The sequence below is a fragment of the Coloeus monedula genome, assembly GCF_965178545.1.
Source record: "Coloeus monedula genome assembly, chromosome: 1".
Classification (NCBI taxonomy): domain Eukaryota; kingdom Metazoa; phylum Chordata; class Aves; order Passeriformes; family Corvidae; genus Coloeus; species Coloeus monedula.
In genome coordinates this window covers 33047741-33075411 of record NC_138781.1, presented here as the reverse complement: position 1 = coordinate 33075411, position 27671 = coordinate 33047741, and the positions used below count along the sequence as shown (strand labels likewise).

At 37.5% G+C, this 27671-nt stretch overlaps 1 protein-coding gene across 1 annotated transcript; it reads right to left on the bottom strand.

Annotated features, from left to right (window-relative positions):
- Positions 1-440: 440 nt before the first annotated feature.
- Positions 441-24875, bottom strand: PALS2 (protein associated with LIN7 2, MAGUK p55 family member; the record flags this gene model as incomplete). The annotated part of the gene is made up of 11 exons (XM_082293068.1): positions 441-617; positions 2919-3047; positions 3469-3671; positions 6231-6392; positions 7405-7473; positions 8008-8107; positions 10058-10189; positions 11343-11570; positions 12088-12240; positions 19768-19920; positions 24759-24875. The coding sequence occupies 11 exons, from the start codon at positions 24873-24875 to the stop codon at positions 441-443; spliced, it is 1623 nt and encodes a 540-aa protein (XP_082149194.1).
- Positions 24876-27671: the final 2796 nt, after the last annotated feature.

Sequence of the window (27671 nt, the reverse complement as noted above, 5' to 3'; positions counted from 1 at the left end):
AATTAGTGTTCTTTCCTAGTAAGAGCTATAGACTTTTGATCAGTCAAACACTGACATTAACAAATTTTACAAAAATTGTTTCAAGTATCCTTTTTTTAATCACAGTGAAAATGTAAGACCAAGATGTAAATGTTGAAGTGAATGAAAGTTTCTTAGATGAAAAAGGCAAAGGTACTAAATCAAAACATAGAAAAATGCTTAAACGCATTTCCTTCATGTGATATGAATAGAAAGGTTATCTGTAAAAAGTTAGAAAAATTAAAATAAATTACATATTTAAGTACACTTTCTCTTCAACATTTTTATAAAAATTCAGAACAGTGTACTTTTGAATATACACAGAGTAAAAATGCACAGGTGCTGTAGGTTATCATCAGTATCTACACATCACATTTGCTGCCATTGGCTTTATTTGTTACTTAAGCTCCCACTGGAACCCCTCAATAGACCCAGCTGATGGGGACCCACTGCGGCTCCAGCCTCAGTCTCTCGATGGCCGTCTGCAGCTTCTCAAAGGCTTTGTCCAGGTTGTCATTTACAATGGTCAGGTCAAAGTAGTGGTTGTAGGCTCGCTGGATCCGGGCACTCTCATCCACTGTTTTTTTCAGATCAGTGTCCTGTGGAAGAGATTTTTAAGGATTAGTGAATCTAAATGTTACTAAAGATCTGAAGATAAGACTTGGCAAATCCTTATAGATGCAGAAGATCCCTTCGGTACGTACAGCAACTGACTGTTTAAAGCTAGATACTGAATATATTTTAAAAATAAGGAAGGTTTTCATTTATAGTAAATTCACACAGAAATTTAGCTAAAACACGTTGAAAGGGCTGAAAAAGTTTGGAGCTGTGTCAATAATGTTAAATATGGCAAGCAAATCTTGCAATTTTGAAGAGAATCAATAGAAGCAGGTGAACTTGAGCTGGTGTGCACAATGAGCAGTCAATCACTTTGTAGGGCAATTGATGATACAATCAGAGCAAAATTAATACTTTAGGAATGACTGAGTCAATCAGGTTTGTAAATTTATTTGTGCCCCTTTTATTTCCACGGAAGGCACCAAAAATCCAAGATTTTAAATTAGTACGAAATGAAAGACAATTTCTAGCAGAATACAGCTCTAGAATATCTTACGGCTCTTAGAGACAACATTTCAGCCTTGCTCACCTGACACCAGTCCCTCATTTGTAAACTACTGCTGCATTATTGTAGTCCTGACATGAGCTGAAAAATATGCAGGAAATTTATATTCCTACATTATGAAACCTTTATAAAGTGTGTCTGAGCACGTTTTTGTGTTTTGCTAGTCCTACATTGTTTTAAAATTCCTCTCCATTTTTGCACAACAGCAATTTTTTTGTAAGCATTTATGAGATTTGTCCCCCTTTACAGTATTTATTTCAATATTTTCAAGTCCTGATACAGCTGTCAATATAAAAGCCAAAATGAAAAACTAGGTTTGTCAATGGCCTTTTCTTCACAGTGAATGAAGGAGACAAGTAAATGTATGACCACAAGAGCCAGAATTTTTGTAATGGAATGTGTTAGGATGCTAGAAATAATACAGCCAGATCCAACAAGCAAACCATAATACTTTAAATGACATTTATTTTTCATTTGTTCAGGAAGCACAAGAATATGAAATAGCAAGTCATACTCTTTATACCTGCACGGATGCGATTCAGAATCTGTAAAGACGCATAAATGCATATTTGAAATTTAATGATGCTCTTTATTATTCATAAAAAGTAATATAGAGGAAAGGATGTCCCTTAGGGAATCAAATATTAGGAAGTGCAGGAAATTATTTTTATACTTGTCTGGACAGTTTTAACCTTGCCTTCTTGTATATGCACCACAAAATTCAGGGTTCATTGGGGCAGGAAAGAGGAATGGTTGTGCATCCACAGATATACCAGAATGCATAATAACCAGAATCCATGATTAAAAATCACATACTCATTTAGTGGAAATACTAACCCACCCACCCATTTTATAGCTTTGAATGCCCTGTCAGCATTTTTTCAAGATATTCCTACTAAGCTGCAGTGCTATTGTTATGAGCCATCAGGAAAACATGGCTTTTCTCCGTTGGGGAAATTGAACTGCTCAATCTGGTTTTTTTTGCTTTGCTCCTGCAGCTGGGAAAGTTCATGCCCATACAGAATATTTATAATTTGCTGCATTGGAGGAAATGTCTCATTTCCCTCTGCTACACACTGTGTCTCAGAAAGGGAGGGAAGATCTAATGAACAAAACATGCCACTTCACTTTATATGACAAATCCAAGGAACTTCAGGGGAAGCTGTTCAACACTTCCTATTCTGGCAGCTCTCAGCCATTCTCAGTGCAGCATGTGCTGCTGCAGCAGTGAAAACAAGGACTACCTGCATTCTTGGTTGGTTTTGTCTTTTGGTTTGGGGTTTTTTTTGGTTGGTTTGTTGGTTAGCGGGGGTTTTGCTTTCTTGTTTTTGACATACGCTGCAATATCTTTCCCAAGCATTACAGATTCCATTTTAAAACACACATGTATTACAAGACAAACTGGAACAAAAATTTGGGTGGGGAGGGAGATGGGAAAGTCAAGGGAAGACATCTGCATAAAAGAACAATTTCTGCCATTCTGAAATATCTACCATTTGCTGCAAATAATCAAAGGTGACACTTCCCAAAGTACACATTACAAGTCATTTTTGTAATCAACATTTCTCTGTAAGGGTCTATTTTTAAGAAAGAAGCAATCTTCCTTATACATAGTATTTGATTAACTTCTGTTAGGTAATCAGCAGAAGTCTTGCCTAACTTTTCTTAGAGGCATTAATTTCAGAACAAATTCCATCTAAAATGAAAGGTAAAGAATTTTTTAAAAATCTAAGAACATCTTGTTCAAAGCAAACTAAGTAAGAAATGATCTACTTACAGTGAGAAGTTTGGTTGTAATTCCAGCATCTACCACAGCCTTGTGCATAGCTCGCAAAGTCTCCAACTCTGGAGCAGCAATAAACACCACATAGGGCATGAATTCTGAAGTCCTCAGTATTTTCAGGGCCTAGAAGCAGAGAAGAAGAAAAAAAAACCACCAAAGTTTGGGAATGACTCACCACATCTCCCCATTACTTAAGGGACACCACAAAACTCATCTGATAAAATGGGCAGGAACACATAAATGAAGATTCTTATTTCTATTTTAGAAATTCCTACACTGCCTTTTGAAATGCTCAGCATCATTCTTTCTTTGACTAAAAAGATTATTTACTACTCTGCAAGACTCCTCTTTCATGCAGAATTTAAGCTGGCTTTTTTCCATCTTTCTAACTCATTCCAAGTAAGTGCCACAAACAAACACAAGAATCCAGTAGGTAACCGTAACCTTGAAACCAGATAAGAAGCCTTCAAATTTGAAGGCATATCTCTTCACCTCTTCAGCACTATACTCCCACACTTGTAGTGTAACATTATAAATCATATACCTGTGGATTTACGTCCAAGATGCAGGTCCTTCCTGTCTGAACAACTTCAAGGATGGAATCAATTTTGGTGCCATAAAGGTTTCCTTCATACTCTCCATGCTCTAAGTATCTGCCAGCTTTAATATCTGTCTCCATTTCGCCTCGTGACACAAATCTGTATGCTTGCCCATCTTTTTCATCATCCCTTGGCTTTCGTGAAGTAACTAAACAAAAAACATTAAATATAAATTGAATGTCTGCTTTCTATATTTGGAACATAAATATGAGACTGGACTGCCTATTAAGTTAGGGAGACCATAATACACATTATTATACAACTTTAATTGCTCCATGTACAGGTTTATTCATTATTCCAGATAAATTTTAAAACTGAGCATGGCCCCTCCTGTTCCCTTTATTTATATTCCTTCCTGTATGTTGCTTACCCACCCATTTGCCTATTTCCTTTGTCTTACTCCTTCACACCATATACAATACTCATTTATGTCATCTTTTTAATTATTCACTTAATAAAATATTTATTTAAGTGACTTGGAAATCAAGTGGATGTTTAACTCTCAAATGCCAAATGTACTTCTGAAAATAGCTGAGTACAACAAGATCAGCCCCCTTCCCACCCCCAAAACTTCGCTCTCTGTATTTGCCCTGTTATTCAGGGTAAAATTACCTGAGCTAGCTATAAAGAAAGTTAGCTTAAATATCAGAAGCAGCCCAGCCACCGTAGCAGAATCTTAGTGGAGGCCAGCTAATGCTGCTTTCCAGGACAACTTCCCTTTTAAATCAGGGTAAATTCCCTGTAGAAAGATTAAAGCCAGTACTTAAGTAAATCATTATCAGCTGTCTTGGGTGTTGGCTACACTGTGCAGTGCAGACATTACTTAAACAAGAAAGTAAAAATAAAATTTTAAAAGAATAAAATAAAATATAATATCATATTATTATTGACTTTGCTATCCTATCACCGTATTAACTATGTGCTACTTGCATTTAATTAGATTTGAACTCTAGAACATATTAAACCTAACAGTCAATGCATTCCTTTGGTAATACTTGTGTCATCGCTTGGTGCAACTTGGTGATACAAGTGAAAAGCAATCTTCCCCTTCCAGTAATTCCTATCCACTTCAATATTATAGAAAACACAAGTTCCAAGAAAAACAATTATCTGAAGTGGTTAAGAATAAATATATTTCTAGAACATCTAGTTTTAGTCAAGATTCTACGGAAAGATTAAAACTATACTGCTTAATACAACACATTTTTTAAAATCATACATCAGTTTGCAATGAATTTTGGAGAGTGAGCTTTAACATTTTACAGCTAGGAGATGATTTAACAGTTCAGTTGTCCACTCTGAAGAAAAACCATGGCACCACAGCAATGTGGTGGATTAGAACTCAACACCAAGAACATGCTTCTCCCCGTAGCACAGCGGATCTATTTTACCCATTTCCCACCTCCTAAAACACATCCTACACAAATTTGTTTGTGAATAACTGGGAGAATCCCCTTCTAATCAAAGACACTGAGACCAACTAAGTTTACTGATTATCCCACTTAAAATCTGAACTAGAGAAGAGATTCTATATACAGTAAACTGGGTATTGCATGTGCATGATTAGACTATCAGATTGGGAAAAGTTTACTTTTATGCCTTTAAAGAATGTGCAAGAACTCCAAGTAAAAGCACTTTAACACTGTGTTGCATTACTTATATATATATTCAAGCGTCTATATAGCATTTTAGAGAAATAAGTAATTCTGAAGGTTTTTTTGAAATAGAATAAGAATTTTAGAAGAAATAAAAGGTCTCTTACTATTTTGCCAATATAAAATAATGAAATTCCCAGGAGAAGATTTCTTTTAAAAAGTAACACTGAGAAGTCAACCCCATTATCAGGTCCACAAGCCAGTTCTAAATGTCCTGGCCCGTTTTGATGCTAGAGATTTAGCAAATGAAAGAGACTGGTTCTCTCATCTTGCACAATTCATCTTTCAGACCTGTCCTTCCTCCCATTACTATCAGATCTATTCCTTGCCCCCTGGAAACAGAAGGGAACAGGCTGGTTTTGAAATTCTGAAAAGTACATGGCAGGAGAATAATAACATAGCTAGAGTGGGCTTCTCTGGTCAGCAGTCTAACAGGAGGGAGGAGTTACAAAAACAAAGGTGAATGAGCAAAGTGTCAGAAAGAAAGGCAAGAAAACATACTTAGGTAAAGGCAGCTTTTTTCTGCTGTTTATAGGGGAAAATATGAAAGACCATGTGCTTAAGGCTAGATATATTAAAACATTAGACAGTTATACAAATCTTGAAGATCACAAACACTTACTTCAGTTTTATTGGAAGTTTGTTGCTTTTCCCTACATTTTTTATAATTTATAATGCCTAGTCCACAGGTGGAAAACTACAAGGCAGACCTGAGAAACTCCACTGGCTGTTCATTACAGAAGGCTACTGGGAACTTATGGAATCCCCTCAGTAATGGATGGTGACTGACACTGAAGAAACCCACAGACTGAAATATTGTGCAGACAAAAACTATTTTCTGCAGCATCATTTAAGTGCTAGTTACAAATATTTTCATGGTCATATGTTAGTTCAGTTGTCTGAAAACAGGAAGAGCCTTTTGTTTTCCCACTCTATAATTTTTATGCTCTGACAAAATCACTCCTACACCAAATCACTAGGATAAACATCAGGTACTTTCCAGTTAATCAGACTCAAAGTATGGTATTATGACAGGAATGCTGACAACTTACATGGCACTGTAGTTCCAAATCTAGTAGGATTCAGTACAATAAACCTGTTCTTCAAACTCCTTCGCCCCACTCCTTGGGCCCCAATCAAGACCAGTGTTTTCCTCTGAAAAGGAGGCATTTTGGCTACTTCCTCATATATCTGGATTTCATGGCGATCAAATTCTACATTGAGAAACGTACAAAAAAACTTTAATACACACTCAGTGCTGTAAGAAAAAAAATTAAGTAGTCCTGCTATTTATCAACAGATCCCATGTGAATATAAACAGTACTCAGAGGGCAGTAAGTCTGATACAAGACTTCTTGCTTTGAATTGGTTTGGGAATAAAATAGTTATCCCTCCATTACCGCGAAAGGTCAGATTCTCACTTTTACTTTGAAGGAGAAAGTCTGTGTTTGATGAGAAGGGGAAAACTGTGACTAACAATTAGTGAGCTTTCACAGAATCATGGGATGGTTGAGGTTGGAAGGTACCTCTGGAAGGCATCTGGTCCACCCCAATGCCCAGGACCACATCCAGACATTGTTGAGTATCTCCAAGGAGGACAACTCCACAGCCTCTCTGGAAAACCCGTGCCAGTGCTCAGTCGCCCTCACAGTGGAAAAGGCGTTTTCTGGTGTTCAGACAGAGCCTCCTGTGTTGCTCGGCTCTTGCCCTGTCACTGGGCTACTCTCCAAAGAGCCCACCCAGCTCCAAACTCTTTGCACCCTCCCTTCAGGTATTTGTACACATTGATGAGACCTGTCCTGAGCCTCCTCTTCTCCAGATTGAACATTCCCAGCTGTCTTAGCTTTTTCTCATGGATGAGATGCTCCAGTCCCTTTAACACCTTTGTATGTCCACACCTCTCTTGCACTGGGGAGGTGCCCAGTACACTTAGATGTGGCCTCACCAATGCTGAACAGAAGGGAAAAATCACATCCCCTCACCCCACTGGCAACAAACATTTCATTTTTCTTAACACCCAGTTTTAATCTGATTTCCACCCACCAAATGATGTACTCAGCACAACCGTGTCGGCACTGGTCACTATTGCTTTTAAATGATAAAAACTATCTGATCTATCAAACTTATAATCAAATATTTTACTGCAAATCTTTACCTCTAGATACGCTAGACTCTGAAGTTTTGAAACATAAAGAACTTAGACTTTCATGTAATATTAAGAGATACCTGCATTTCTTGTAGTGAGATACATCATCTTTTTCTTTTTTTTGCTGCTTATTGTTCCACAGAAAGGCCCTAGAAATAAAAAAACTAAATGAACTCACAATTTCTGTTAAATTCCAAAGCTTATTTACATGAATATATGAATTTTTAGATTAATTAAATTTATAAGGACTACTCTAGAATTGTATATATCCTAGGGCAAGATATTAATCTATTTACATAGCCATCAAATGGTACTGCAAGAACTGCATACAGAGAAAGAAGTATTTTTCTAGAAAGCTTTGGAGAAGGCAGCTGAAAAATTCATGTTTAGCTTATTAACTTTTAGTCCATACTATAAAAAAAAAATTTTTTTAAAGTGCACAATGCCTGTCCCACCTCATTCAGCTTTTCATCAGCAGGTGGCAAAAATGATTCATGTATCTTTGAACACTACACAGAGACTTCACCCTTTGTCCTTCAGCCAAAGCCAAAATATAATATTCAGCTTTTCACAATAATCTGTATAATCTCACACAGCAGTTTTTCTATTATTTATGAAGGCAGGAAAAGCAAAAAAAAATGGAGTCAGAGCAAAATCTACTCCTGAAATTCACTCAATCTCACCTGAGTTGTCCCAGTCCCTCCTAACAAAAGCCTTTCTCTTCTCTTCCAGGAACTGGCTAGGAATTAGACCTGCACTTCCTCCTTCTTTGACATGACTAGCCTGGGGAAAAAAACCAATACAAATGATTACAATTAATCTGTGAGAAGCATTTTTCTCATCAACATGGTGTTACTGACTTCCTCACTGACAGTTTCTCACTGGTGAGTGTTTATACATTTACTGCTGATACTTAGAAATTCAAAGTCAGATGTAAATATTAAAATTCTCCTTTACAATAATAGCGTCTTGCCATTGAGTATTAAAATTCAGAAAAATAAAATAAATCCAAGTTTCATTACTAGTTGCCATTACATTGCTAAGGTCCCATAGCCGTAAAACTTGGGCATAAATTCCAAAGTGGAATTCTCTGGCTCCAGACATTGAAGGCTCAGGTGACAAAACTCAAGGTTTTCTAGTATACAGTATACTTATTTTACATTCTTGAGCTGCTCCAAACAGGTTCCAGTGCAGCTTATTAACTGTCATTTCCCAGTGAATGCCGTTAACACATCCTAATCCTGCCTTCAAGCTTTTTGCACTAAGCAACTACAGATTTAAAATCTTAGTAACTGAAGTATTCCTAGTAATGAAAATTTGGCTAAAATTCTCTATAAAATAATTTAATGGCAAGCTCAATTCTCAGCAAGCTTAACACACATAAACACAGTTATGAAGTGTGTAATTCTCCATAAATCTTTTGCTTGCAATAAATCCTTCTTTTGCTAACAGGAGATGTTTGCTTTTCAACTCCTATACTTTTATCTATGACTAACTGATTTTTTACAGTATGAAGTTTTCATTAACAGTCTAGCATTTCTAGAAAGCATGAGGAACTAAACTTTTCTTTCCTGGGGCATGATCTGCATAGCAATACACTACACTGATTTAACACATTTCAATTTTACCAGATTGAGTGTTGAAGATTTATTTCTCCTGGACTCCCACAAGTTACAACTGGAGAGTTTGAAAAGCAATACAGAAGTCAGCATGGGAGCTAAACATCAAACTCCTCTGGAGTTCTGGAGTATCTACTTCTGAAACTAATTAAGTTGGCAGCAATAAATTTTCAGCCTTCCCTCACACTTTTTATTGTCTTTCTTTCTGTTATTACTGTCACTGAGAAGCAACAAAATTCAGCAGCTGTTGATGTATATTGGAATATTTTTGTTGCTTTAAAGAAGTCATGTATCTTGTTCTCCGGCAGTGTCTGGCTCTCTTCTGCTTGTTACCTTGCAAAGGGTGAGCAACACAGGGGTAGAAAGGGAAATTAATAATGCCAAACTCTTCACCAGTTTTAAGGATTTCGGTTGAGAAAACTGTCTTAAACGTTCGCTTGTCCCATTTTCAAAGGCACTGATAATGTTTAATTCTGTGTATAGTGTCTTGGAAAAAATAAACATAGCATAAGCACTGGATTACATTTCTACTGAAGGACTGAATGTAGAAATGCCACCTTAAACCAGGATGAACTGTTAATATTTGAAATAGTGCCAAACACTGTGACTGTGAGCATGCATGATACAGCTCACAGACACTGACCACCACTGTAGAAATAAAACATACAGCCTCTCCAAAGAGTTATTCTATTCAAATCCACAAGGTTAATTTCCCTCTCCTCAACTTTGAGCACTCAGGAAGGGGGGTCCACTTCTTCCACAGTTGCTGTCAGGGAAGGCTTACCACAATTATAGTCAACTTAAGACTTTTTTGCTAGAAATTGTCCACCTCAAACTTATTTGGGAATGTCCAGGCTTATGATACAAGAACAAAGACAAATAAACAGCACTGAGAGTAAAATGAGCGTTACGTATACAATTTAAAACATTCCATTTCCTTTAGTGTTTCAACTGCATATCTTTCTATTAGCTTGAAATTGGATTGCAGTGTAAATATATTTTTCATGTATCTACTGTAAAATGATAGTAGATCATAATTTAAAGAGTTTATTATTAAGGCAACTACTGATGCTTTTCAGTTTTTTATTTTACTTATTTTAATCTTTTTACCAACCTGCCACCAATTCGGATCTTCCCGGTTTACAATCTGAAGAATTTCTCCTTTAGAAAATTTCAAACCTGCTTCTTTGCATGGGATGAGGTTGTCATTATATGGATTATAATCAAAATGACACTTCACAAAAACCTGAAATGTGTAAAAATTAACAAAGCTTAAGCATTATAAAATACATTCTGACTAATCTGTCTGTCAAACTGAAGTAATGTCTTTACCTACAGCATAAAAAGCTTGACATGATCCAAGCTGCATTTGGCATGTAAAACACAATCTAGGGGGAAAGAAGTTATACACCAACTGGGACAGAATAATCAACAGTGTAAACCCTGGCTGAAGTAGCTTCATGATAAAAATAAAAAAATCTGTTCCATTTGGACAGTGCATTACAAAACGCTCATTTTTGTATTTCAGTGTATACAACTCAATTAGAATTCTGACTTTTAATTACTTAAAAACACAAAAAATTCTTGGAATGTGAGCCCTGTGTTTAAGGCCTGTGGAATCTTAACTATTTTTGCCATGAACTCAATGTTTTAAAAGTAACAGGATATGCAACTGCTTAAGACTCAAATTTCATACAGGGGAAGAAACAGTAGGTTGCATGACTGAACTGAAAACATCTTTGACACTCTTTGTACCAGGCTGGGGAGCAGAAGAAGCACTGCACCTGTCTCAATAGAGCACATTCCCTCAGCCTCCACTCACTGGAAGCACTGCCTGTTATAGTCACAGGTGTAAGACCCACTACCTGAAGGAGCACCTTACACGGTGTTTCAAAGGCACTGATTTAGCTCAAGAAGTTACTTCTGCCATGGAGAAACTGACAGCTTACAGCAACAACAAAAGGATAAGGAATAGCCACCATCCAAGTTCCCACTGAAGTCAGTAAGTTCAAGCTCATCTGTTGAATTTAGTATGTTTCTGCATTCTATGAAACAGATTATTTGGACACCAACCATGTCATAAACATGCACAGTTCACTGCATGTAGTGTGATTGTTGTCAGGTTATCAGAGGTCACTTGAGGTCAAAGAAACGTGCTTTGTATGTAGCATACAAATGCTTAACAATTTAGACACTAATTCGAGTTTTTTAGGCAGGCGTATTAGGTGAATAAACCCATTTCCAAAATGTAATTGAAGCTAAATACAGGTATCTACATTTTAGTTTTAATCCTAACATTATATATTCACAAAATAATCAAAATATGTCTAATCCAGAATATACAATGAAGTACTACGCAGAAGTTCTTTTCACAGAATGATCAGAAATGTGCTACTGACCTGTTGAGGAATGACAGTGTCTCTGTAGCTGGGGAGAATCTTCAAAGTGACACTTCCACTGATGTTTTTCAGCAGTTCCTGCAATTCTTTTGGATTGTTTCCAACCTCATGGCCGTTCACCTCTTTAATGACGTCACCTACATGCAGAAGACCTTGCCGATCTATCATTCCTCCATGAAGAATTCGGGCTATTACCAGATCGTTGTTCTCAACTCTAAATGTGACACCCTGAAAGAGGTAGTGACACCCAGTTTACCACTGTTTGAATGTCAGTTTCATTTTACCATTATCTCAAGCACCAATACACAGCTGTGGGATATTCCAAAATGATACCTCCTCCAAAGAAAACAGTCAGTCACAGCTACTACAGTGTAAGAGCTCCCCATACAGAGAAGCATCAGGTGACACAGCAGTGCTTTCAGACAAGGTTTTCATATAACTAAAAAAATGACTGTGTTGTTCCTGATTGCATGCAATCCTGTCATCTCATATCAGGCCCAAACAGATGTTGTGTTAATCAATTATGCTAGCCCAGTGACTGCCTATTCACTGTCCCATTACTTCTTGGAGAGAGTGGGATGGAGTACATGAAAGTATCTTCTTACTTCAACCTCTCAGTACTGAGCTAATCACCCATTAAATTAGACAACATAATGGAAATAAAACATAATGCAAGAAATGGGGTACATGCAAACATTTTCACTAGCACTTTACAGTAAAGACACATTCATCCCCAGTTACTTACCAGTGGCTCTCCTGCTCTTTTGTGAATTCCAAGGATACGAATAGCATCTACCGGAACAACCTGGTTGTTCACTGAAGAGTTATTGACTTCAGGGCTAGAAGGAGGGGAATCATAACATTTTGAAGCCACAATATCATGTGCTTCCAAGAGTGACTGCAAAGGAACAGAAAAAGTCTTCTTTAAAATCATGAAATAACCATTTCTGAAAGGATTTAGTGCTGAATAAACACTGAATCAGTCCTTTTGGGACCACATCATAATACTCTTACTTCACATGAAATAAAGCAAAAATAGACATACAAGTGCTCACATGAACTGATAAGCCCACTGCCTTAGCAAATATGCTGTCTTGTAAATAAAAATGCTGGTTTTTAAGGAAATATAGGAGAAATGTAATTAAATTGGGGAGGAATGTGTGATGTTACAAGGGAAGAAGACAGAAAAAGGAGTACCTAAAATAGTCTTTCACCTAATGAGACAGTATCTGAGCAAATGGTTACAGTAAACGAACAACCCACTGCAAAAAATGAAGACAACTCATCATTAGATACTTGTGTTTAATGCAATAAAATTTTCCTCCACAGTAATTTGGATAATGACAGGTATGCAAGGATTTCTAGCCATCTGCAGAATGAGTGCTTCCTGCTTGCATAAAGCCAAGGAAGAATTCTAGCACCAAATGAATCCTAGCTGACAGAATTTACTTTCTGGAAGACAAGAGCTCAGACCTCAGAGTTAGCGCTGTTTTCACCAGTCCAGAGACATAAATACAAGGTGGAAGGAGGAGATCCAAACGAATATAATCATGTTTGGAAGACAATGCAATTTAGGCATGATTTTCTCATAAAAGACAAATTTTTCTTAAGATATAAGACAATACATACAGGTAAACCAAGAGCAAACTTGTGCATTAAAACAGTGGGGACTTTCTGTCTTTCTGCCACCTTCTAGTGTAAGGTGTCCCTGCCTGTGGTGGGGGATCTGAAACAAGATGATCTTTAAGGTCCCTTCCAACCCAAACAATTCTGTGATTCTATGAGAGGAAAAGGGACACCCTATAGCCATCATACACAGGAGTCCAAGATAAAGCATCCTACAGCACAAGGAGTCATACTGACAGATACAGAGAGGAGAAGTAGCAAGCAGAGGAGATACCTACTGGGCCTCCAACTACACAGCTTTGTTTCAAACCGTGACTGGTCAGATATGGTCTTAAACCAGATTGCTGACGGTGTCATGGAAGTAGTTATAAAGAGAAGACACCATGGGGACTGTCGCTGATACTGACATGCACATGCCTGAAGAAGACAGCAAACTACCAGAAAGCAGAGCAGGCGAGCAGGTAACAGCAATGATTTGCTATGCAGTCTGCTCCATCCTTCTGTAAGCCACCTCTAAGCTAAAGACTGTGCAGCCACATTAGGGGTTAGTGCTAAGCTCAGCATGCTAAGCTCAGCTCAAAGTGTCACACACCTGAACAGTCATTTTCATCTGCCCATTACACAACAAACCTGCTGATATTTCAACTTGAGGTTAGAAGGAAGTATTAATTCACCGATTTTGCCCCTTCCATTAAGACTGTAAAGACAGCTGCTTATTGTGGCTGCTCTGATACTGTGGACACAAACCAAATCAAATTAAATAGGAAAAACAATCATTTATTTAAATCAAGCAGCTGTCAGATGGTAGCAATTTCTAATTCTTCACTATCCAAGACACATCCAATCCAGAAACCAGGAGAATAGATCTCTCTGCCAATGTTTGCAAGCAACATATTTTTGGATCTTTCTGCATTTCCAAAATGAAACTAATTTGCATCAGCTACACATTTTAACAGATTAACACTCATAAAGTCAGGTAGATACAGCGGTATGAAACTTCCAGTTTTCTTCTGGTCACACACTAGAACAAATTGTCTCTGAAGTTTCTGACCACAACCCACTATACTTCTCATGGAGCCTTGTGGCAGAGCCTCACACAGCTGCCTGTACATCTCCCTGCCCATTAATAGTAATGCAATTTACAGATTATAACCTGATCCACAGCCAAAAAAGCCTACTAAGATAAGAGTCTGTGTCATCCTTTTCAAATTAACATGCTCTGTAAAATTCTTCAGTTCTTAAATCTGATCCCATTCCACATTCTGATCCTTTTTAATCACTCAGTTTTATTGACAAGCATGAATTCATACAACTACTACTTAACCATCTCTCAATCACAGGATCTTCTTCCTGCTATTTACACAATGCCTGAGTCGCAGAAGGACTATGAGGAACCAACCGTACACTGCTGCCCACAACTATAAAGTGGTTTCTTTGAGAAAAGTAGTTCACTGGTTTCCTTAAGGCAGTTAACTTATTCCTGTCCCACACCTAACTCTCACTTCTGAAACTCAAGAATATGTGCCAGTTTTATGAGCCTGTTTCCAGCCAGCCAGGTCATGACCTACAGTTCTGAAGAACACTTAAGCACAGGCACCTGGCAATGGGGGCCATGTGTCTGTACCACTGCCGGACTACTCGCCAACATTTTATGTCACTAAGTTCCTTCTTATTTCAGGAACGTGGCTGAGTGAGCTGAGAAATTCAGTTGCATGAACTTGTTTCTTTCTTGTGATATTGGAAAAAGTGATATCCTGTGCTCCTGCAGCTCCAGAGCTCCGCTGGAATCTGACCTTTCCATACTGGTGCTGGAACACTTATAAAACCACTGCCAAAGTCTGCAAAACAACATGGACTGATCAACAGTCATAAAATGGTTCGAAGTTTCCTCCATACAAAATTTCCACCTGTAATTTCCTCCAGTCAGGATCAGCTGACTATCCAAGACTGGATAGCTGCAGAAAGGTTCTCATGAAAAAATGACAATATTGACAGAATAAGGCATTTTGAAGAACTCCTACAAAGCACAAGAGATAACATACAATGGATAAACAGTCCTGTGACAGACAGTATGATCTCTTCATGTAAGATACTGTCAAAAAACAATCCATAAACTTAGAAGATATTGACCTCTTTACAGTAGTTTTCTGAGGCTGCATATATTTGACAGGTAAAAAAATAATTTAAAATGTAATTAAAATTCAGTAAACAGAGAAACATGAAACATTAAAGGCTCTCTACAGTGCTGAAGCCACCATCAAACTCAACATTTGTTTTTCCTAAAAAACTTCTAAGCACATGTTATGAAGCATTGCCCTAAATAATGTAATAACTATTTCCCCAATTCTGATCCAAAGGAACAATTATATTACAAACTGGGGGCTGTGGTGGGAGGGAATACAGAAGAGCAGAATGACTTACAATCTGGAATTCAGGACTCCTTTCCTAACACTTTGGGCCTGGAAGTATTTAAAATATTTCCTTTCCTCTTTATGCACTAAATGTGTGCTAGTCTTTCCTGATAACATTGTTTAAATATTAGAACTTAATGAATGGACTAGAGGCTCCTAATGGTCATGTGAAAAGAACACATTTTAAAGGCTCTTCTGGAAAAGTGAGGAAATCATTTATGACCTCAGAAAAATCAGGAGGGCTGGTAAGAACACAGGAGTATGTGGGGAAAATAACCCTATTTATTAATACCTGTCTAGAATGGAACTTAAGATCACTTTTTCTAAATGAAACCTTTTAAAGGTATGATTAGCCCTTACAAACCTGACTACTATAAGACAATACTGGCTGCTTTTCAGATTAAGTATTTTATTGCCAGCAGAATCAATTTAGGATGAATGCTTTGGTTAATTCTTGGAAAGGTGAAAGTAACAGAACAAGCTCTTCCATTGAAGAAGAAGCAGAAGTGATTCTTCTGCATGTTTAACCACCCCAACAGTGTGAAAATTTTTAACTGTTTCTTCTTCCCTCAAGGCAACCTCTCTTACAACTTCTGTGCTCTGCTCTCCAGCTACTGTCTGGTAAGATTTGCTACAGGCTTTTCCATGCACTGCCTCTGCCAGCTGGCTCTCCAACACATACTGACCTACTGGGCAGCCATAAATACTGTGAAACTCATTAGAACTTTCACACTTTGACCTCTGAAAAGTTAAAACTAAAGAGGGTAAAAAGCAGAAGCAATGATTTTGTTGCTTGCCTCCACAGGGGTAATGGAAGCACAAAATTAAGGGCTGAAAATTCTCCCTAATTTTAGGCTTCAGAATTGAATCACAACAGATACACTTCAATGAAGCAAGTAGATGGGCACTTTTACCTGTATGCAGCAGCCAAAACTTCGCATTGTTTCTGCAAATGAGACTGAATGCCTCCAACAGGCACTTAGAAAATAAATTTTAAAAGTACAAGTTAAAGCTTATTCAGACTTTCTTTAACAATGAATTCTAGTTCTGACGGAGTGATGAATAGGCTCATTCTCCAGGGTAGCATTTAACTGTCTTAACCATCTCTATTCTCTTCCTTTCACACTATTTTGTCCTTTTTGTGCAATCCAGGTTTTGCAGCAAAGTTGCACTGTATTTTTCTTACACGCCCATGACTCACCCAACACTATGGGGAAAGAAGCAGCCTGCAAAAATCATGACATGAATTTTTAAACTGAGTTCCAAGGAAGAGTCAAAAAACTGCAAAACAGTAAGTGTGATGCTGATACTAAACAAATTATAAGTTTCCACAAAACCCAGAATGACTGGACAAAACAGATCACGGGAAAGCATCAACATGCTTTAATAAGGAAGTAAGGCTTCTCAAATCTAGTCAGATTCCTTCAAAGGGTCACCAAGCGTGGCAACAAGGCAGTTAAGAGTTGTTCATATAGATCAATTTCCATAAGGCCTTTGGTAGAAGTCTTTTAAAGAAACAAAACTACAACAGGATAAGCAGTAAGGCTTTCAAGAGGAAGAAAATATTGGTTAAAAGACAGATAATTGGTGCCAGGAATACAGTATTATTTGTTTTCAGAATTCACATTATCAGGTGATTTCCACAGGCATCTGGGCTCAGTTCTACACCTGTCAATACACTGACATGTCAGATAAATGACCTAGGAAATAGGGATGAGAAGTGAAACTACTGAGTTTGCTGATGCTGATGAACTATTCAAGGACTAAAAGAACTGACTGTAACCTTCAGAGGCACCTCATAAGCAACAGACTGAGAACAAGGCAAATGAAATTCAACACAGACTGCAAGGGAAAACATAATCCTAGTTTAATATGCTAACTCAGAGAGTCAGAAATGGTATCTGGAAAATGTAAATAATACAAAACCAAACCGAGCCTAACAAACAACCCACCTCTACACTCACTAAGCCTAGAGGTACCTCTTTACTGAAAGGGTGGTCAGACACTGGAATTGGCTCCTAAACATGTCTGTCAGTGTTTAACAGGCGTTTGGACAACATCCTTAATAACAGGCTCTAATTTTCAGTCAGCTCTGAACTGGTCAGGCAGTTGGAGAGGGTGATCCCTGTAGGTCCCTTCTAACTGAACTGTTCTGTTCCATTCTATTCACCAGCTGTTAAATAGGCAAACCAAATACTAGGAACTCTTAGGCCATAAGTAAGAAATGCAATAGAAATTAAGACACCACTTCATAAATCCATGCTATATACAGCTTTGCTTCATTTTATTTACTTGACACAGACACAATAAGGTCTCTCTTACCACAAGTAACATGGAAAAGCTGATTAAGAAAAAATGTTCACTTTCTTCCTACATAAGAGGACAGGGATATTAAGTGAAATTGACAGGAGACAGTCTCAAAAACAAAAGAGCAGAGTCTCCACTCAGATGGGGGATGCTGTGAATGATAGATTTTCACACAGGTTCAAAAAACAACTGAAAAAGCTCATGGAAGAGAACTACAGGTGGATGACACTACTTCTCACTCAGAAGTCTGAGCAAAAAATCACTAAATCTTCACAACATGTTTTGGAAGGTATCACTGTTGGCTTGTTCTAGACTTACAGTCTTCCCTAGATGCCTACTGCTGGGACAGGGAAGGAAAACAGAAGAGATGTTTGCTAAATTTACCTAATATGCAGTTAGGAAGCACTAATTCACAGAGCAAAACTGTGAAGTTAAGGTAGCATATATGCAGTTTCATGCCTGCTCCTTATATATCAAGCAACAAAAAAGGTACAAGAAAGAGCATAAATACTGACATTCTAGTTTACCATCTATTTTGGAACTTTTAGATTACATGTTTAAGTTGCTTAGGCCTGAACTAATGAAGTATCTGACACCAGCAACGCATTCTGCCTCTCTGTAGATCTGACCACTGAACAGGAATAAATGGTGGGTTTGCCTTAGTACTGGCTATTCACCCAAAATAAAATTCTTACTTGATCTAGCCTCCTACAGGCCATTTCCAGTTTCCACCCCAAAGATCCTTTGCCCAAGCTTCTCTCTGGCCTTTGCCATCTCCCTCCAGAGATGATTGCTATCATGCCTTTCAAAGTGCAGCACTTCAATTGTTATGTCCTTTTCATCTTTTGATTCATCGTCCTGACTTTCAGCTTTATTTTCTCTATCTAACACAGTGGGTCATTGTCAGGTCTGTCACGGCACCAGCTGCCCCCACTTCTAATCCTTTTGCATTTTAACTACCAATTCCTCCAAACTCATCCGGTCCTTTTAAAGTCCCAATATCTTCTACAGGATCAAAGACTGATTTGCAGGTTTATGCACCAGTAAGTCTCTGAGTCATAGTTTTTGATCACTTAGTTATGATGCCTTTCTGGACAAGTAAGAGCACAAGGGAGGCTAACACAGGAGAGGCAGAGGAACTGTCAGTACTCAAAAGAGCTACTGCCCCAAAAGCTGAGTTCTTGAAGTGATCCCTCTTCCAACAGGCCACAATACAGCATTTCCAGTGTTTATCCATGTTAAACTCACTGCTACATTTGTATAACATGTAATGGAAAACTTGGGAAAAAAGTGTGTTTAAACTCATCTACCCCTGAAATGCCTATGACTCCATACCCATCTGCCAAAAGAAGGCCACTTATATTGTGGCAAAAGGTTGTTTATGTTCTTCTACAGGATACCTTCAGCTAAGTAGTGAAGTCCACTGAACCCTGCCTAGAAAGGCCAGAATCTACCAAGGATTTTCAAACCTTGATCTTCGAGGTTCAGTACAGAAGCTGCTCATAGAAACAGCAAAATGGAAAAACATCTGCTTTCGACAAGCGTATGTCAACACTTCATTTAAGCAGAGCAACAGTGAGAGGGATACAGAGTCTCAGCTTCAGCTGCAGTGCAGATCAGATCACAGAAGAATCATGTTCATTCACTCTGCAAACTGTACGTCTTGCACACAAGTACAAATTCCAACAGCTGAACTGAAATGCACCATGCTCCTGACCAGGAACTGAGATCATCTGGAAATGTTACAGATGAAGCAAGCCTTCATCTGCCTTCATCAAGCCTTCTTCAGAGAATTGTTGTGGAAACTCGCAGTCATATAGGAAGTAAAAGCTTGTCCAAGATTTATAACAGAAACTGCAGCAGAATTTAATACAAGTGAGTAAAGGTATTTTTGAAATGATATCAAAGAATAAAATCATACTTATTTGTATATAACCCCACATTCTCCTTTACCTTTCATTTGGAGTAAAATCCCACATATTACAGTTTGCTATAGTTCAGGTTTTGTTTCATTATTATTCCTAGATCCGTACGTGGACACTGATACAGTAAGCTGGTAACATACAGTAAAAAGGTGGTACCTGAAAATGAGGCTCCTTGAGTATTCCAACCAATTCTGCAATATTTTCATCCTTATTTACTAAGGGACTGATGTCTTCAAGAATTTCATTCACCAGCTCCAGGTTGTTGTCACTGACAGCCTCAAGTTTAGAATCTTCCAGTCGTTCATGAGCCTGTAAGATTAAATATATGAGACTATAATGTAAATAAGTTTCAAGTGGTTCAAATTTATAAGCATTTAAAGTTATTTTTCAGTGCAATCTTCAGCAGGAAAGCCAGAAAAATTGTATATAGGATAATCTGATTTAACTGCTGAAGGATTTTGCATGCTCAACTACATGACCCAAAAAACTTTATAAGCAGCACATGCCAGAGAAGCTTTAAGTCTGCACCTCCTCTATGCTGTACACATCAAACACTGCTCTATCAACAGTACAGCACCTCAGGACCTTTCCTTCTTCAGAATCCTGGACAAGTACACTTTCTAGAAGAAGGGCAAAAAAGGAACTATGGGATCTTTCCAGAGTCTTCAAGAAAAACATTTACCTCAGACTCCTCCCATTCAAACACCTTTTGAACAGCACGTTCTACAGAAAAATCTGCATAACTGAAGGAAATGCTAAAGAAAAGTCAGAGTCAAAGGCAGCTAACAGTATCCTGGGCTGCATTAAAAGTGTTACTAGAAGAGTGAGTGTTACTCAGCACTAGTGAGGCCACACCTGGAACACTCTGGACATACTGGAAAGAGCCCAGTGAGGGCCACAAACATGATGAAGGGTCTGGAGCACTTCACATATGAGGAAAGGCTGATTGAGCTGGGACTGTTCTGCCTGGAAAAGAGAAGGCTCCCGGCATTCTCATCAATGTGTATAAAAAGTGTACTATGCAAAGAGGACAGAGACAGCCTGTTTGCAGTGGTGACTGGTTTCCTGGCTGGTGACAGGACAGGAGGCAGTGGGCATAACATGAAACACAGGAAGCTCTGTCTGAACACCACAAAACACTTCTTCCAGTGTGAGGGTGAATGAGCACTGGCACAGGTCGCCCAGAGAAGATGGGAGTCCCCCTCCTTGGAGATACTCAAAAGCTATCTAGATGTGGTCCTTGGCATCTCCAGGTGGCCCAGCTTGAGCAGGGAGAGTTGAACTAGATGCCCTCCACAGGTCCCTTCCAGACTCAACCATCCCGTGATTCTTTGATAACATTTAATCTATTTCTAGAGCTACTCCTGCAGACACAATCCTTTCCTGAACTCTGCAGATACTGAAATTCATTGAAAGGTACATACTTTGAGCAGAAAGAGAAGCATCTCTGAAGATGTCACTTGTTTATTACAGACAGTGCTCTATCATACAATTAGGGAATAAGAGGAGGCCAAAAATAACTCAGATTCTCAATTGAAAGTTATTTTCAACACTGTAGCAACAAGAAATTTACAAAAGAGCAATTTCTTTGGCATATAAAAACAAATACATAATAGGTATAATTCAGAGTCATCTATATATGCTTCCCATAGATATAATTTGAAGGTATGTGAGCACTTCTACTCTCTTTATTAGTGCTTTAAAACAGACAATAAAACAAAATTTTGCTAAAAGCAGAAAACCTTGCTTCCTGAAATCATCTGAGTATTACATTGTACTTCATAACTATAAAATGCTATTTCTGCAGGACTGATGACCAAACTCTGGAAAGGCAAATTTAACATAAAGGCATTTCAAACATTCTCCAACACCAACACACACAAACCAAACAACTGTGATTACAAAGTTATAGGAAGCTCGGCACCTACACACATTTTCCTTAATAAGGGAATGCTATTTTGTACATAATGCATACAGTAAACAATATCCTTCTTTTAAAGTTTACTTCTTTTACAGCAAGTAAAAACACAAATCTAAGAGTCCTTAGATTTTAAACATAATCCAACTGCAAAACCTTTGTAAGATTAGTGAATATGGGTTACCTTTTTTCTCATTCGTTGTTTTTAAAATACCACCACTAATACTGAATGATATAATCTAAAAACAAATATCCTTACCCTTCACTCCAAAAATCAAGGCCATGTATATACTGGGGAACAGAAAGTTTTATCAGTGAAAAATCTCTGATCCTGTAATATGTTGAAGAGTAGCAGGATATGGAATGGTATGAATAAGGTTAAAAACAAACAAACAAATAAGAATACCTAATTTAGATATTGCAATTCTTTTTTTAATTTCACTTCAACATTTCAGAAATAAATAAATAAATAAATATCAATAAATCATTGATACTGAATTGGGCCTCTCTGTGCATTCAGTATTGTATCATACTTGCCAAATGTTCAAATAGTAAGGCTTTTACCTCCAACAATCTGACATCTTAAATACTGGACTAAACGCTCATAGATTACTCCCAAGATGTTTCCTTGGCCTGGGTTGGGCATTCACCTGGTCTGCTGTAGGCTGTGCTACAATGCTAAAAGCAGTAGTGTGACAGCAGAAAGAAGATAAAAGTTTTGAGGTCTGAAAGAATAGTTAACAATCCAGAAGAAGAGAATTTTGATACTACAGTTCAGTAGCAAAACTGAGGAGAATTCATGCATGTTCCAAGTTCAACAACTATTTTCCAAAAAGCATAATAATTCTGAAGACTAGTTAGGATTGAACACAAACATCAGCACAGGAAAGATATGGAATTGGGGGTGTTAAGTCTGGGAGAGAGAAGACTCTGGGAAGACCTTACAGCAATCTTTCAATACTTAAAGGGGGCTTACAAGAAAGATGGGAACAAACTTTTTAGTAGGGCTTTTAGCGATAGGACAGGGCATAATGATTTTAAACTAAAAGACAATAGATTGAGACTAGATATAAGGAAGAAAGGTTTTAGGATGGATGTGATGAAACACTGAAATAGGTTGCCCAGAAAGGTTGTAGACGCTCCACCCCTGGAAACAATCAAAGTCAGGCTGGATGGGGCCCTGAGCAACCTGATCTAGTTGAAGATGTCCCTCCTCATTGCAAGGGGGTTAGACAAGGTGACCTTTAAAGGTCCATTCCAACCAAAACTACTCCATGAGTCTATAAACATCAGTGACAGGAAAAAACATTTTACAATGGTAATAGTTAGTTCTCCCTTCCTCTACCACCTACTGAAAAGTGGAAAGGTTCAGTGAAAGAATCCTATCCCAAATAAATCTGTAATTTCTACCTTGTTGCCTTTATACAGGAAAAGTGTGAAATTAACCTAACCCAGTTTTAAAACATCAGCCAAACTTTGCACTGTAAAATACTATAATTTAACTACTATGCTTATCGTTTGCCTTCATTTATTTAAGGACCAAAAGGAGAAAATAAGTTTGTATGGCTTGCAGCACCTTTCCCTAAGTTTCTTTTTGTTCTTTTTGGCATACTTTACATAATGATTAGTCTTAGTAAGTGGTGAATAAAGGAAAATGAAAAAGTTTTTGCATTTCTGGCCTGCTTTGAAATGATTCTGTTTAAATAATGTAACCATCTCAGAGAACTGCTAATTCTGGTAAAACCAGCTCTTCTAATAGAAAAGCAAGTTTATGTATTTTTAGGGACAAGTAAGATATATATGTGAACTACATACACTTCACCAAATGTGTTTTTATCTTATCCTTATTTAGCACTGCTGGTTAAGACTGAGGATTTTTCCAAAATAATTACAAAGAAATATGAGTGCAGTCATGCCATGTGAACACAATTAAAACCTTTAAGCATTCTAGATAAAGCATGGGTACACAGTTAAGAATCTGTTTCCATTACAGCACTTTTTTTTACATCTGCTAGTTACTAAATTCTACCTAATTGTAATTGGCCATCAAAGCACAAATTCTTGATAAGAAAAAAAGGCTTTGCCATGAACATTTTCTTCATGATGAATATTAAAGATGGCCTATGCAGCAGATACTTAACATTGTTTCCATCATCAGTAAAAAAAAGCTTTTACTTACTCTAGTAAATCTAGTACACAAGTCCTTCCATCTGCAGTCATCTCACCAGCAGATGAGACATTTCCATTACTTCTAAGTTTATTACTATGCCATGTCTTCAACTTAAAACCAATTTTTTGAACAGCTAAACAGAAGTAAATTCTCATATGAATTCTCATGAGAAGTTTTCCTTTGCAGATTTTTATACTGAACAAAATCCCTGAACAACAATCCTTTAGCTTTACAGAGGATTTCACACCTGCCCAAAGGGCACTGCTTTCAGATGTCTATTCCTATTAAAGAGACAGCTGTATTTAACTGGGTTTTCCTCATGAAAGGAGCTTCTTTTTATGAAGAAGATTAAGAACAAATATAAGTGATATACTATATTTGACTGCATTTCCTACTGGTAAGACCAGCAACATTTTATTTACAGAGTCCAAAGATTTTTTTGCAAATATCACCTTACATATTTATAATTGATTGCTACCACCTATACATAAAAGATTTTTGTAACCCAAGAACAAAAACTTAGGATAATCCATGTTTTAGAGAGCTGACAATCAAAGGTAACGGCATTACTCTTGAGATCCAGGAAAGAGCATGGAGAGAATATTTTCCTGGGCATATAAGAAAGTAGTTTTGAGGTAAAGACGAAAAGAAAACTTGTTTATACCATGGGGTAATGAAGGTTACTGCTCTCACTTTTCACCTCTGGCAAAAACGCTGAAAGTCAGAAGGCATATGGGTTTTGCACACAACAGTGGTTACAAGACTACATTAAAATCAACTGCTTCTAATTTCAAGTATTTTAATTTTTTCTTCATAAATAATGTAACCACATTATTTCTGTAGTCTCTGAATTTTATTCTTCCTCTAGATTCCTCTATGTAACAATTAACCAGAGTGCACAGAAATTACACTCTACTAAATCTTCACCTTCGAGCTGGCTTTCAAGACTTTTAATAAGATGCACCAATAACATGCTGTTATTACCTCAATCCATACTCAATGTCCACACAATAATGGAAAACATTTCCCAATTCTACTCAAAGCAGCAAATTTAAATACCTTAGCAAGTGATCTTACGATAGGGTTTTCCATAATTCCTTTAAGAAAAATCAGGTCTATTTCTTCAGCGCCTGTTGATGTCGGCAGATCAGTAAGGTTGTCTAAGACCTGCTGCATGGCTGCTGACAAAACAAAAACATAAAGTAAGTACTGACCAAAACAGGCTTCCATAAGGAGCAAAAGCTTTGGGGAACACCACAATGTTAACTTTAGAGATGTTACACAGTCAAATACATCTACTGAGAGCAAGAGGACAGAACCGAAAAGAAGCTTTTTTTGTGTGTGTGCCTGAAAAATGGAATAAAGGTTGTATGCAATTAAAACCATGCCCACCACATTCCTATCAAGATTTGCTGCTAAGGATTGAAAAAACAAACAAGTTTTTTATGTACAAGGTATGCATAATCTTCCAAACACAATAAAAGCAACTCATTCAGTACTCTTTTCTTTCCATCTTTTTCAGAAGTTTCCAGCCCTCATACATACAGCAACCCACAAGTTTTACAATGCTTGTAGAGGCAGATTCACTGTTTTTAAAGAGCACACATAGTTCCAAACCACTTTTTTTAAACCAAAAATTTGCTTCCAAGGCAGCTGTTAGCATGGGGACATCCCCAGCAGTCCTTTACAGCCAGACCTGACCCACTGCACTCTGGGACTAAGTGCACATGGTGCAGATGCTAAGACCGACCTGGTTCCATAACACACTGCAGTGGGAAGTACATCCTACAACGAGAAATGCATCATGCCTGCCCAGGACCCTCAGACTTGCTGAGAGAACTGCTCTTGGCTGAGAGTGAACAATGCTGCCCAAGAAAATGTCAGAAAATGCCACCATCCCGGTCTCTGGTCTCATCAAGGTGAGTGAAGAGAGTTTGTTCCTGTTCTTAACTGTATTCTTTTAACTCCTGCCAAGTTATATATGCATGCTTAAACAGACACACACCCAGGTGTACTAACAAAATCTCTTCTTGAGATCCCCAGTAAGTTGAGAAGCCTTGGAATAACCACAGTGTTTTGTAAGGCTCTGCATATTGCAGAGTGGTATATATCAAAACAATTAGAGAAGCCTATATGCCCCTTCTCCCACACAGGAATTTACCCTTAACTTTCCTCACTGCTTTATAATGAAAGCTATTATGAAACACTGCACAGTAACAGAACAAACTGCATTTCTCAACACCTACTTTCTGATTTCAATTCTTCCTAGAAAATTCCATCCCAAGAAAAAAATTTCTGGCCATTCTTTAAGTGGAACTGACTTTTCAACAAGCAAATCAACTCATGTGCCATATTTTAACTACAGCAGTGTATGTCAAAAGCCCTGCATTATTTTAAATGTTTTAACCACACTCTTTGTTTTGAAAAAAGTGAATTTTCTGTGAAACCATGAGTAGGAGGGAAATGACACTTTATGCTTTCAGATTTTGAAGCAGTATTATTTCTACTTTGTAACAGACAAAGTGCTGCCAGCAATCACAAATTATGTAAAGTCACGAAATTACCGTGTAAACAGTCCACAACTGCCCCAGACTAAGTATGTCCTAGTTCCTAGGACATCCTGACTAGTTCAGCTGCAGATGAAATTGCCTTCTTTCACATTTTCTCAATTCCCAGTTTCAGACTCGTGGCTTTTAATGTAGTCATGCAAGCTGCAATATCTGGAGAAGCGGACAGATGTTTCTGGCCAATTTACATCATAGGTGCTGCATAATAACTCAAGTGTTAGAATAATAAGCTTTCTTTACATTTTTAACAGTTATGTAAATTCTTTTTAAGGGATTTCAGGTTAGCACTTTTGCTCCTATAAATTATCAGAGAAAATGTAAAGCTTCCTTCATGTCAAAGTATGCATCTCAACTAACAGCTACAATTCCAGCACTTGATGATGACAAAAACATCTAGAATAAAGACATTCTTCATATTATCTCCATTAAAATATCCTGTTTCTTACTTAAGCCTTTCAGAACTCTGCCTTAGATCAAATTAAAAAATACAGTCCCTACACAGAAACTTTATCATCAGTGAGAAACTGTTAAGGGCAGTGTTAAGCTTCAGAAGAATGTCTTTCAAACTTTGTGCAAGTAGACAGTATTAATTTTCAAATTAATATTTTATTTAATAAAGGTTTCACAGACATCTAGCATCGGAACTACTTAAAAAATAATACCTTTAAGTACCTTTATTTTAACCAGTTACAATGTTAAGCAAAAAAATTTTAGCATGAGGGAAAGTTTCAGCTTCAACAGTCTTTGCACCTGTTACCCAGCACATGGTAGTCAGAGGAACATTTATATGCTTCGCCATGTTTCACTGCTTTACACTCACCTGGCAAAAAATTCGGGACATGATCAAATGTTATTTGCCAAAAAATCATCAAGAGCATCTTCCAACAGGAACTATGTCTGCTGGTTTATTTAAAAAGAATAGACCACAAATACATGGGTACATTTTTGATGGACTAGACAAAGCATTTTAATCTCAGTGTCTTACGTGTGTTATACAAGTCATGGGCCACTTTCAAATATAGCTCCTGTTTAATGTGAAACGCTGATATTTGCTCACATGTGAAAATAGCTTTGAAAGTCTAAGCAATATACTGACTATATATGCCTTAGATATTCATACATGTACTTTCAAGCAATTTGATTTATCAAAAGACTATTTAAGGGCAGAGGTGGGAGGAGGGGAAGACACTTTGGGAAATGTATTATAGAACCTCTTCTTCTGTATCTATTCAACAGGCTTTTGTTTATTCATTTCTAGGGAAGAAATATTCTATTAGACAACAAACAACAGGAGATACTTTGTTTCCAGGCTTAATTACACTGATCTTTCAGAATAATGTAGACACACATGGAACTTCAAGTAGCACTCTTTTAAACAATTTCACTTTTTCCTTTCCTGGGATAA